General features: G+C 41.5%; 1 protein-coding gene across 2 annotated transcripts in view; it reads left to right on the forward strand.

The window, feature by feature from the left end:
• Positions 1–12,488, forward strand: part of Trank1 (tetratricopeptide repeat and ankyrin repeat containing 1) — an 83,111-nt gene that overhangs the window by 55,126 nt on the left and 15,497 nt on the right. For both annotated transcript variants that reach the window (XM_029481802.1, XM_021172715.2), the window contains exons 12-15: positions 4,342–4,541; positions 4,804–4,941; positions 9,165–9,308; positions 10,194–10,350. In XM_029481802.1, the coding sequence (XP_029337662.1) occupies positions 4,342–4,541; positions 4,804–4,941; positions 9,165–9,308; positions 10,194–10,350 (639 nt within the window). The remainder of the gene's footprint in view (positions 1–4,341; positions 4,542–4,803; positions 4,942–9,164; positions 9,309–10,193; positions 10,351–12,488) is intronic.

Genomic DNA, 12,488 nt, shown 5'->3' on the forward strand with positions numbered 1-12,488 from the left:
CCTGGAACTCACTTTGTAGACCAGGCTGGCCTCGAACTCAGAAATCCACCTGCCTCTGCCTCCCGAGTGCTGGGATTAAAGGCGTGCGCCACCATGCCCGGCTAATTCCTTTTTCTTATATCCTTTTATCATCCACTCTATTAAGTAGGAAAGTTATTTTAGTCAATCTGTCTTATTTACTGAGTTCTAGTCCTCCAGGGGCAAACTCTGTGTGAGTGCCTATCTATAAGCTACATTTTTAGAAAGCCCGAAGCATATTCTAAAAGGAGGCCGTTGATGTATTACCAATTCTCCTGACCAGTTGGAGTTTGTCAACTATTTCTAAGTTTACTCTGTTTCAATTATACTGTTTGAGCTTGGTCAGGGATGGATATCCCAAGAAGATTACTGATGTCGTGTCCTCATAAAGAGATTCCTAGCGTCTTTGCCAGATAAAGTTGTTTCCCTAAAGGGAGAAGGAATAGGAAGTGTAGGGCTTTCCTAAGTAGACTCAGATGTAATTTTCTTGGGAAAAGACATAAAATGAACCATAATGCAGAAAGTCCCCAAGAATGGAACACATAGAGACTAAAACCTAAAAGTGAGAGACAGAATGACAGAGATCACAGCATTTGGCTCAGCACTGCTGCAACTGTGTCAGACAGCTGTGCTGGCTTCATGATTTTTGCCATTTCCAGTTGAGATAGCTGTTCCAAATATTGTTTGTATGTGTATGTTTTCAGGGCCGATCAGTAGGTTTTAGATAACCAAGTAGTGGGTTTACCCTGAGAAAGTCTAACTCCCCTCTCTCTGCACTTCAGCAACAGTGTTGGGCTCCACTTCCCCCTTCCATAGTAGCATGCTTGCTGGTGTTAACACTGTTCAGGGAGCAAGGCTGAAAGTCAGGAATATTTTATCCTTGGCAGCATTTGGTGTTGCAGCTTTAGGTGGGTTTAGGTACCAAGACTCCTTAGCTCTTGACAGTGGCTAATGTTATAACTTCCAGGCCTGAGGTCTCGGAAGCCATTGGCCCTAAAAGCTTGACAGCTCTTTGGAATCCTAAGCCACCTGGGCCTGCAGTGTCTCTTTGGCTCTTTAATGGCCTTTTTCCTTCTGCAACCTCAGTTCTCTTCATCTATCTGATTACTCCATCCCACTTGCCCCTGTCTTGGCTGCTCTGCTGAACTCAGGGCCTCTTCTTTATTGGCCAGCTCCTTGTCATCTGCTCAATTGCCTCTACTGTTATAGCCTCTCTCCTGCTATTGCCCTCATGGCATAGGGCTGCCTCAACTGACTGACTCTTCTTTCTTCATTACCAGTCCAGTCTGATGCAAAGCAAAGGAGAAAAGGCCTTTTATTGTGCCGACACCATGGAAGGGAAGCTGCTTAGGAGGCTGTCTCTCAACTACTTGCACCAAACAGCCTGCTTATTGGCGAGAAAAGGGGTGCTTGTACCAATCACAGCACACTTTGAATGCCAGAATTATTCTTCCTCTGGAGTAGGTGGAAATGGTTGCAGGGACATCTAGAGGTTATTGAACCTTGTGGTAGCAAAGTCTCCTAGAAACTGTTTGAAAGAGTTCTGATTGACTGAAGCTATGTCTCCAGGAATTGGGGCAGTTGGCTGCCATCATTGTATAGCTCTTTCAAGGCATTCATGGAATTCAAAATGGCTGGTTCTGGTAATTCTGCTGGCTGTTTGACAGTCCTTTTAATTAAGATGGCCAGGGCAGCAAGAGAAAGACCAGCAGCTGCCAATTAGGGAATCAAACTGCCTGCCTCCCAACTTCTTTGCTTATTTAGAAGACATTAAAGAATTTATTAATGCTGACTGTGGTGGTACACATTTTTAATTCCAGCACTCTGTAGCCAGAGGCAAGCGGATCTCCTTGAGTTCAAGGCTAGCCTGATTAACATAAGTTACAGGTTAGCCAGAGCTACATAGTGAGATCCTGTCTCAACAAGAAAAACAAGCAAGGAAAGAAACAAACAAAAAACCTTACCATTAACTCTAATAATGACTAGAACAGCATTTTAATGATGCTTAACACTTGCCCAGTGCCATGAGGAAAAGATGAGTCCACTTTATCAGCTTAAAATAAGTAATGTTTGGTTAATAATTCATTAGTCCTTAAAATAGTTTTTTTTTTTCTCAAAGAAGCCAACTGGGAGATAATATACACTTAAACACTTTCTCTTTTACTTTTGCATTTTTCATGTGCTGTGTATGTGTGTAGGCATATCTACAAGTGTATTGGTACACATGTGTGGGTGTGTAGATAGGTATACATGCATGTGTGTGTAGAAGACCAAGGCTGAAGTTGGGAGTGAGTCTCCCTTGATCCTTCTCCAACTTAATCATTGAGGCAGCCATCCTTCATTGTTTTCTTCCTGTCACTTATCTTTCTGTTTCTATGGTGTTGTCTGTTACAGACATCTCTTGTGACTTGAAAGGTACAACAAGTACATATTTTACTTAATTTTGTATGATTTATTTAGCTTAATCTTTTCAAGATTTATCAAAGATATATCCAAATATAGTGTGTGTGTGTTTCCTTTTCATGGTTGGCCTGTCTTATTCCTTATGTATGGTAATATCAAAAATTACTTACCTAGTTTCCTGGAGAATATTTAAGTGAATTCCAGTTGTTCAGCACAGTACTTTTATGCCCTTTTTTGGGCTCCTCCATCAGTGTAAATTTTTGGCCATTGCTAGTTCTTAACTAACAGGGAACTACAGTGGCAACAGATTTTCTTAGTAACAGCAGTTGATAATTATGCTCATTATTACTATATATTTTACTATATATTGGAAATTTGTAAGAATTAAAAAATTAGGTAATAGATTTTATCTTCACTATTTGATAATAGTTGTGACAACACATGCAGGTTTTCAGTGCTCTGCCTTAATCTAACTGGTGTTAGGCAATGACAGATGGCTTCTAAGGGAACTAGAGAGACCCAAGAAGATAGGTATCCAGTCTACCTTGAGATGCCATCACTTAGAGGAGGTTAGTTATTTCTCAGGCGGTGGAATGCATTAGTAACATCTCCATGGTTTTGTCTGGCCCATTGGGTTCTGGTTGTATGGAATGATTGTTATGAGGGTGACTGTTGTATCGCAGACTTTAGTCAGGACTACTTTACAGCACTGATAAGAAATGAGACCTGACTGGGGAAAGAAAAAAAAACTTTTTGAAAAGTCTGTTCTCTAGCTTTGACAATTTCCCTTTGTACAGTCCTATTTCAGCTGTGTAAACCTGGGGGAAAAGGATGATAGAGACCTTGGTTGTCTCCAGTTAACAAGTCCTCATGCTCTTACCATGGAAATGTTGCTTCTAGTGCTGTGGGGACCAATGGGAGGAAACAGTGATTCTTGATTTCCTATCATATTCTTACCATATTTATATGGCCATTCTAGTACCTTTAGTTGTAGTGACATGTCTGCCTTGAGTTATTTAGCAGTGATCTTTCTGTTATCATCAGAAGTTGCAAGTGAGAGCCCATAAACCCTCTTGGTTCAGTAACACATTTCTGCCTTCATCTACTACACCCAGAGTGATAGTAAGTTATAACTCATTGTTAACTGAGTGGAAACTGGATATAAGCTTGAAACAAAGTGTACTGTCAAGGTAGCCGGTTAGCTCAGTTGGTAGAGCATGGGACTCTTAATCACAGAGTCCTGGAGTCATGTCCCATGTTGGGTGCCATCTGTTGCATGTAATTGTAATAAACCATGCTAGTTCTGGCTAGGCTCTGGGACTAGCAGCTGTCTGCCTGCTAGTTAATGCTTTTCCCACAATGTCAAGAGTGCCTTCCCAACTATGCTCTGAGAACAGCCACCAGTGACCATCCCAGTTTCACTCAGCTCCTATACTAGCTCTCCCAGTGTCTGCTTGCCACTTGCTCAGTGCCACAATGGCCACCTTACCCAGCTCTCTTTGGCCCACTGGAAGGAAAACCCTAGAGACTTTTATATTTTAAAACTGACCAGATAACTCAAAGGTTAGGTGAAGAATATCCTACCCCATCCTTCTTGGTAACTGCAGAGGCTACAAACTATTGGTGCCCCAAGAAACCTATAGCTTCCTCTCCACTCCACCGTCTGGTCCGGCTCCCAATCCTCTCTGTCCCCCTCTTCCTGTCCTGCCTGGAAATTCTTCCTTATCTTTCGCCTAGTGATTGGCTTTTGTCATCTTTATTTAGCCAATCAACAATTAGGGAAACTCTCCCTACACCAGTGGTGTATACTGGCTCCCCCACAAACAAACAAACAAACAAACAAACAAACAAACAAAACTAAATAATCAAAACCTCAGCCACGCTGTGCAGTATCTGACAGGTGCTTTCTGTTTCATCCAGGAATCCTCAATCTTGCATCTGGAGTAGTGGATTTACTTCAGTTCTATTTCCCAGAATCCTTTGATCGCCTTCCAAGAGATTCTGGACTTTTTGATGGTCCCAAGCCAACTCTCTTGGACTCTTGTAGTGTAAGTGACTTGGCAATTTTGCTGCGAGGGAACAAAAGAAAAACTCAGCCCATCGAATTTGGTGCCCACCAGGTGAGCTTCTGGGGATTGTGCATTCTGAAATAAGTCAATTTTAAGTCTCAATGATAAAGAAGAAGAAGGTGAGTTAATATGCTCTTAATACGAAATGAGTCTGTGCTTGAGAGAGGCCATTGACTATCTTCCCAGTCCTAGATGACCAAGTCAATCCTGGCCGGTTCTCCTTAGAGCCATTACTTGTTTTACAGGGAAACACAAAACTTCCCTTTATTTGTCTTTGTAGAATCTGATATTATTTGGGTTTGTTCTATTTTAGGTGATTCTTGTTGCCAATGAAAAGGCTAAGGAGAAAATCCCAGAGGAGCTGGGGTTAGCTCTTGTGCTAACTGTTTATGAGGCCAAAGGGCTGGAGTTTGATGATGTCCTTCTTTACAACTTCTTTACTGATTCTGAGGTACGTGCGTCACACTGACTTCTCCTCACACAGTGCAGGTCTGTGCCTGAGTGGGGCTTCTGCTCTGAGGTCAAGAGTTTGTTACAGGTGCCTGTGTCTGTTGTAGAGCATCTTGCCCTTAGGGTGAGGTTTAGAAGTCAATGGGGTGGGGGTTGAGAATAGCTCTGAGCTGCTACGGGTTACTTTTCCATGTACATGTCCCTGGCTCTCTTATATTCATGTTTTCTGAATGACCAGTACTCAAGGCCAGATTTTATTAGCTGCTGTTATCATTGGCTCCCAGGGGTGTCTAAGTTGGAACAAGTTCTAAGGAGAGCCATACATGAGGGCCAGGTTAGCAATGTCCACCCTATAAGGGCAGAATTGGGCAAAGTCAGGTGAAAGACAACTCCAGGAAGACAGTGAGGCTTGTTCCGGCCTGCTGGATCAGGTAATGTGGGTGACAAGAACAGTCACCCTGTCCCCAGCTCCCTTTGGCATGCTTCACTACCACAGCTTCACACATGTAGACCACAGTAGTCAGAGTCCCTGGACTTGTCCCCAGTGACTTCTGTGCCAGCCATTGCCTTAGTGTGGTTCCTGAGTCCTTGCCAATTTTTTTTTTTCTTCTTCTTTTTTAAATTTCTAAATTACTGTTGGGTGACCCACTAAATCAAGACCATTGTCCTGTGGCTTCTAGCTACTGTTTTCTTTTCACTAACATTGTCTTTGGTGGGGACTCAGGCTGACTGCTATGGGTCTTCTTTGTGCTACAGCTTGCTGTGTTTTGATCCCTGTTGCAGATTTTCTGTTACAAGCTTGGAGAGGCTGTTTTATACCTAAATTAGAGCACCTTTTAGCTTTGATATCTTAAAATTTACCACTGATATGACTCTTGAAATAGAATCCTTCCTTATGTTTTAAAATCATTCTTTGATGCCATATTTGACTTAATAATATTTATGTCTGGTACTGCAAAGATGGCCTTATCATTTATAAGGGAATTTTTGAATATAGTGACTCATCTCACCAATGTTCTGAGGCCCTAAGGAACCTTGTTATCTTTGTTCTGTAGATAAAGCCAGAGGTTACTGGGTTAAGTAAGTTGTCCATAGTTAAAATATTCATAGCAGAATCTGAAGAAATGCTTTGGGCACTAAGTATTTTTCCTTTGTCCTCCCTTCCCTCTCACCTGTGAATTGGCTTCCAGAACTTCCCACAATGAATAAATACATCATTGCCATTTCTTATGTACAGCCCCATCCTGGTAGGTTTGTTAATAAAAGCAGATGCATGCTCATTAACCCTGCTACCATTTTCATCTCTGAGGTCTAACTTTTTTTTCCTAATAACACATCCACTGGTCATGGTTGGACTGAGGCTCTCCTGAAAGAGAAAGGGGTAAGACTTTGTTGTTCCTGTCCTTTATTAAGTGCCATTTGTATGCACATGCCAGTGATAAAGTCAAAGGTCAAAGATTTAAGGATCTATGTGGGGGAGCTTTGCTTTTGAAAGAAAAATCAGTGACTCTTTCCACCTAACCCTGGGAATGGCACAGGCTCCTCCCTGTCCTCCCACTGATGACTCAGACTTTGTGAAATTCAGAAATACACAAAAGCAACAAACACCTAAACAGAATCTTTTGATAATATTTGCTTTATTTTGTATACATAAGGAGACCTCTAATAAATATTTTAATGGTGTTTACTGGTGTAATGCAATTGTGTGTTCCCTGGTGCAAAGTATGCCCCCAATTCATCCTTTACAATCTCCAGACCAGAAAAAACGCTACAAGAAAAGGAAAGGAAATGCATTAGGGGGGAAAAAGAGAGGGAAGGCAGATCAGACTTCCCCACCCTCTGTGGTCTGGAATTTAGAGTTTCTCTAGAGGTGGCTGGATGAAAGTTTCTGAACAGTGATCGATGTTTGCCATGAGGGATGGTGGAGGTTGTCTGTCTTTGTGCCTGTTACTGTCCCAGGCAGCACTGCCTTGGAACACCTGGCATTTGGGCTTGGGTGGACATTTGGACCTGGGTGTGCATGGGCATGGGTGGTCGCTGTTTGTGTTCTTCTCTCTAGATTTATTTTGCCTGTTGATTCACATAATTACCAGGTTGTCAGAGTTGGGAGGCCAACCAAGGAGTGGCCACATCAGCCCCTCATAGGATGTTTCTTCATCTTAGTGGAGATGGAGTAACTTTCTCAGATAACCCTAAACCATGCTTGGGAATTTAGAAGGGCAATTGCTCTTTACACCCTGTCCTGGGGGCATTCTTTCTTTCACACTCATATAGGAGAGGGATGGGGGTGGTGGTGTCAGGAACCTTGAAACCTACAGACTTTGTGGGAGACTTGCTGTGGATCCAAGCTTTTTACTTGGAAGAAGCAGCTCCTTTCATGGCCCCAAATGCTGCAGGTCTGTTATCCTTGCTCCAAACACACAACCTCTTCTTGTGTTCATTTTGAAATAATGATTAAAAAAATGTTTATTTCCTGGAAATAGGTAACCACAAACCCAATGAGCAGGTTTGCTTCTCTTCCAGCAGTTTTAAAATGCGTCTAGCTTCTTTGGCCCCTTTGTCAGCCTCCCCCTTTTTTGCCTCTTTGCCTGCCAAGAGAGAGTCCTCTTAAATGTCGCATTTTTACCTGCTTTCCTTGCTAAATAGCTTTACAAAGAGGATGTTATGAGTATGTCCTAAAGAATTTTTCTAAACCTTTCAACTATTCAAATGATTTCACCTATGTTGACATCTCTTTTTAGAGTATGACAATGAACCCCATAGTTGATTTTTTTTTAATCGTAACACAACCAGCCATGTTTAGTAGACAATGCTTTAGCCATTTCACTTCGCTTCATCACGTAGTTAGAATAATTTAAAGCAAACACCTCTCAGCTCTAGCCACTTCATGGTTTGAGCATCCTTGAGCACTACAAAGATGCCAAGTTACACCACTTTATAAAAAGGAAAGGTTGGAGAATGAAGTGGCTACAATGATACAGAAGATACAGTGATGTGTAAGATCCGAGACTCCTGGGAGTCACACTTTAAGTACCACATGTAACCTGGGCAGTTCAGCCGTGCTAGGGTCAGAAACCAACTCTGAGGCCTTCTGACCAACTCCAGCCCACTGGCTGTTTCCCATATCTTGGTATTAAGAATGGATTTTATATTTTTGAATGGTTAGAAAAAACTCAAAGAAGAATAATATTTCTTGGCACATGGAAGTTATATCAAACTCAGTTTACTCTGACTTTATTGGAATACAGCATGTCATTCATTCATCTGCTACCTGTGGTTGCTTTAGTACTATGGCAGATTGACCAGTGAGAGACATGTAACATGCATATCTGACCCTTTGCAGTGGCTCTCAACCTCCTTAATGCTGTGACCCTTTAATATAATTCTTCATGTTGTGGTGACCCCCCAGCCGTAAAACTGTTTTTATTGTTACTCCATAACTATATTTTTGCTACTGTTGTGAATCTTAATGTAAACATCCATGTCTTTTGATGGTTTTAGGTGCCCCCTACCAAAGGGGTTGTGGCTCACAGTTTGAGAGCCAGTGCTTAGAGGAACAGTTGCCATCCCTTAGTCATAAAACTACCTTATCTCTGGGGCTTTGGGTAAAGGAAGGAAGGAGTTAAAAGCAAGTATACCCTCAACATTGGTTATCTTCTTTTCTTTACCAACACATTTGAGTTGTTCTGGTTATACACTACTAAGAACATTGTTTTCAAGGTCAGATAGTAAATAGAAAATTTAGATATTAATATGTCTTGTCTACCTTATATCATGTTAGCATACAGTATCTGATTTTTCCACCCATTTTTAGTTGGCTAGTTTAGATAATTCTGCTGCCTGTGTCTTAAATGTTGTCCCTATGTGGCATTTCTTAACTACATTATGAAAAGGAATATGGTTCCCTCTGTCCATACTGTTTGTTGACATTCTTTGAATTACCCCACCCTGGGGCCCTTAGCATTTTTGCCCATATTGGGTACCTATATCTGGTTTCTAAACCTTCTGATCTAAGTGTTGGAGTATTTTCATGGTAGCTTCTTTGACCTGTACTGATGTAACCTTATCTCCTCCCACCTAATCTGAGGGCATGGGATGTCTCCCTCTATACAGTGTGTGGTGAAGGCTCCACACCTCTGGGTGGGGCTCAGTTCTCCAAGAAGCTTGGGAGGTCCTTCAAAAGCAAATTCTGTTGTTCTTCAACTTGTTTTTGTTGTTGTTCAGGCTTACAAGGAATGGAAGATCATTTCCTCATTCACACCGTCATCTGACTCCAGAGAGGAAAAGTGGCCATTGGTTGGCGTTCCCTTGGAGAGATCAAGTCCCTCTCAGGCGCGGTCCCTTATGGTGAACCCAGAGATGTACAAGGTGAATACGTGCATTTCTCCACACAGTGATTTAGTGTGGAAAGAGCAAATAAGGCTTGAAGGGAAGATGAGATGGAAGATGGAGTTTCCTTGCAGCTGGCTTCCTTCCATTACATCAGCAGTGCGAGTGGAGAAGGGAAGGTGGTGCTGGCTGCCTCCTCCCTTTCTGCAGAGCACTGGACCATGCAGGTGAAAGTGCCTTCAGTCATTTAGTTCCTTTGGCGATAAACATTATTTAGGAAATTTGATGAAATCACAGAATGTGTCTGAACTAGTTTAGTAGTAATGACAGTTGTTATACAAGGTATGAGTGTCTTAATTTTAAAGATCAAATGACAGCAATCGTGAGGTCCTGGTGTCCTCCAAGATTTACAGTAATTCTTTAAAACTTAATTTAATAAAAAGTGTTTCTTTTATGATTTATTCATGTGTGTGTGGGTTCCTGTGGAGGCTGGAGGAGGGTGCTGGGTCTGCTGGAGCTGCATTAGAGCCATCCAGGAGCCACCTGCTGGGGACTTACGTGACATCTTCTACAAGAGCAGCTAGAGCTCTTAACTGCAGAATCAAGGCTCCAGCCTCTAAAACTTAATTTCTTTTTGTGGGCCAGTGAGAAGGCTCAGTGGGCAAAATGCCAGGCAAACCTGGCTACCTGAGGTCAGTTCCTGGGGAATGCAAGGAGAAGGAGAGATCTTACTCAACAAAGTTGTCTTGTGACCTATACATATGTGCCAACACGTGTACATACAACACACATACAAATAATAAAGTAAGTTAAAAATTAGCTTAGTTTTTGTGTTTTTCCCAAACAAGAGTAAACCCCTTAAAGCATAGTCATCCTGTCAATTGGCACGAGGCTCATCATCTGTGTCCTCAACCTTCTTGTTAGCTCCTCAATGGAGAGCTGAAGCAGCTATACACTGCCATCACGCGGGCTCGGGTCAACCTTTGGATCTTTGACGAAAACCTAGAGAAACGAGCTCCTGCTTTCAAATATTTCATTAGGAGAGACTTTGTCCAAGTTGTAAAGACAGATGAAAATAAAGGTAAGATTCTTGCTGTCAGAGGAAAGGTGCGTCTCTCTACTGTTCTGATGGTCATGTAGAAAGGGCACAGTTTTTGATGTTTGCGTTTTATAGTACAGAAGAGTGAACCTGGGCCCTAAGCAAGTGCTCTACCACTGCTCTGTGCTTCCAGCCTGGGCTTTAGAGTTTCATTTTGTTTAATAGTATCCCTTCCATGACTTCCTCAGGCAAAAAAAAAAAACCCATTTTAACTTATTTATGTGAAAGCATCTAGGAAAGAGTGTTTGAGATGCATCTGGGGAAAGTCTGTTATTTGTCCTTTAAAAGTGAGTGTTTGGATAGGAGCTGCCTAGGCTACTGTAGTATAATACAAGTTGCTATAAGCTTTGGGGTAGCTGGATTTAGATTGCGTATCAAAATAGAGATCACATAGCTCTAGTTGTAATGACAAGAAAATGAAAGTGGTTTAAGTGTCCATCCAGTATGGGAAAGGCCAAAATACCATGTAATCATTAAAAAGACTAAGATAGATTTCTAATATAGAAGGGTCTAATTTTAAAGAACTTTATATTAATACAAATATAAAAACTATGTATGTCTGTCAGCATGTAGCATAATAGGACACTTGCATGTATGTTTGTATGTGTGTATGCATATGAAATCTGTTTGAGTACCTATAACTGTTAAACCAAACTCATTTCTCACACCAGTACATTAAGAATTATGTTTGTGAGTCTCTTAGTTACTGTTCTCTGAAGAGACACTATGACCAAGGGAGTTTCTCTAGGTTTATGTACATATAATGCACATACAAATAATAAGTTAAAAATTGGCTTGGTTTTTGTATTTTTCCCAAACCAGAGTAAACCCCTTAAAGCATATTTATACTGTCATTTGGGCACATCTGTGTCCTCAACCTTCTTGTTAGCTCCTCAGTGGGAACTGAAGCAACTATACACTGCCATCAGGCGGGCTTGCTTACAGTTTTAAAGGGCCAGTCAGTGATCATCATGGTGGGAAGCAGACAGGCATAGTGTAGTGTAGTAACTACCTGAGGTTTACATTCTGATCCACAAGGAGACAGCAACAGGCAGATGGGGACACTGGGCTTGGCATGGGCTTTGGAAAACCCCAAAGCTCATTCCCACACCTCTCCAATGAGGTCATACCTTTTCCAACAAGATCACAACTAAGCCCCTGCAGACACTCCACTAACTGGGGATCAAGCATTCAAGCTCATGAGCTGGTAGAGGACATTCTCATTCAAACCCCCACAGCGAGAGTTCAGACAATCCAGTGTCTGGTGTCTGACTCTCAGAGCACACAGGCCAAGAATTCAGAGGGCAAGGGAGTTATTTGTATCTATTCAACTCCTGGTTATGAGTAGTAGAGAGCCGCATGGAGAGAGGGTCTGGAGACAGAAAATGCAAAAAGACATGTTTGCATGGCTGCTACTCTGACACTGAGTTTACATTGCTTGCTTTTGTATAGATCTTGTGGCTGTGAATTGGTTGAGTACGTGTGGACATCATTTCCTTCTCTATTAGTATTAGAGGGGTTTACAAAATTATCATATAATTATTATTATCGTAATTTACAAAGACTAGCTAATAAAACAGTGAAGTTCTCTGAGTAAGATAACCTTGAAGGGAAAAAATCTTCCCTTTATGGAGAAGAAATCTGTCTTTCTTGAGAGCTAGTTAATGAGTTTGTTCTTCTAGACTATGGTTAATTTCTCTAAGGGTTGGGGAAGAAGCAGGGAGGCTTGCTTGTCTATTTCTGGTTATTGCTGATAGGTCAAATGGGGACTGAGATCCAACATTCTGTTCCTAGAACCCAACAATTGTTAAAAAAAAAAAAAGGTGAGAAAAGTTGAAGGTTTAAAATGTAAAAAAAACTCCATCTTCTCAAGGACCCTGCCATCTGAACTTGCCCTTGTTCAGGTCTGACTTTCTCTCTTTTTTTTTTTTTTTTTTGCATAACAATTTAATGTAAATGAACTTTATAAAATGCACATTAAGTTATTTCATTTAAGTTCATTTACTTAATGTAAAATATTTTTTTTGTTTTTTTTTATTAGGTAATTTCCTCAATTACATTGTCCCCAATACACTCCCCCCCCCCAAGTCTCCCACCCACCCACCCCCACCCCTTGGCCC

Source organism: Mus caroli, chromosome 9 (assembly GCF_900094665.2).
Source record: "Mus caroli chromosome 9, CAROLI_EIJ_v1.1, whole genome shotgun sequence".
Classification (NCBI taxonomy): Eukaryota; Metazoa; Chordata; class Mammalia; order Rodentia; family Muridae; genus Mus; species Mus caroli.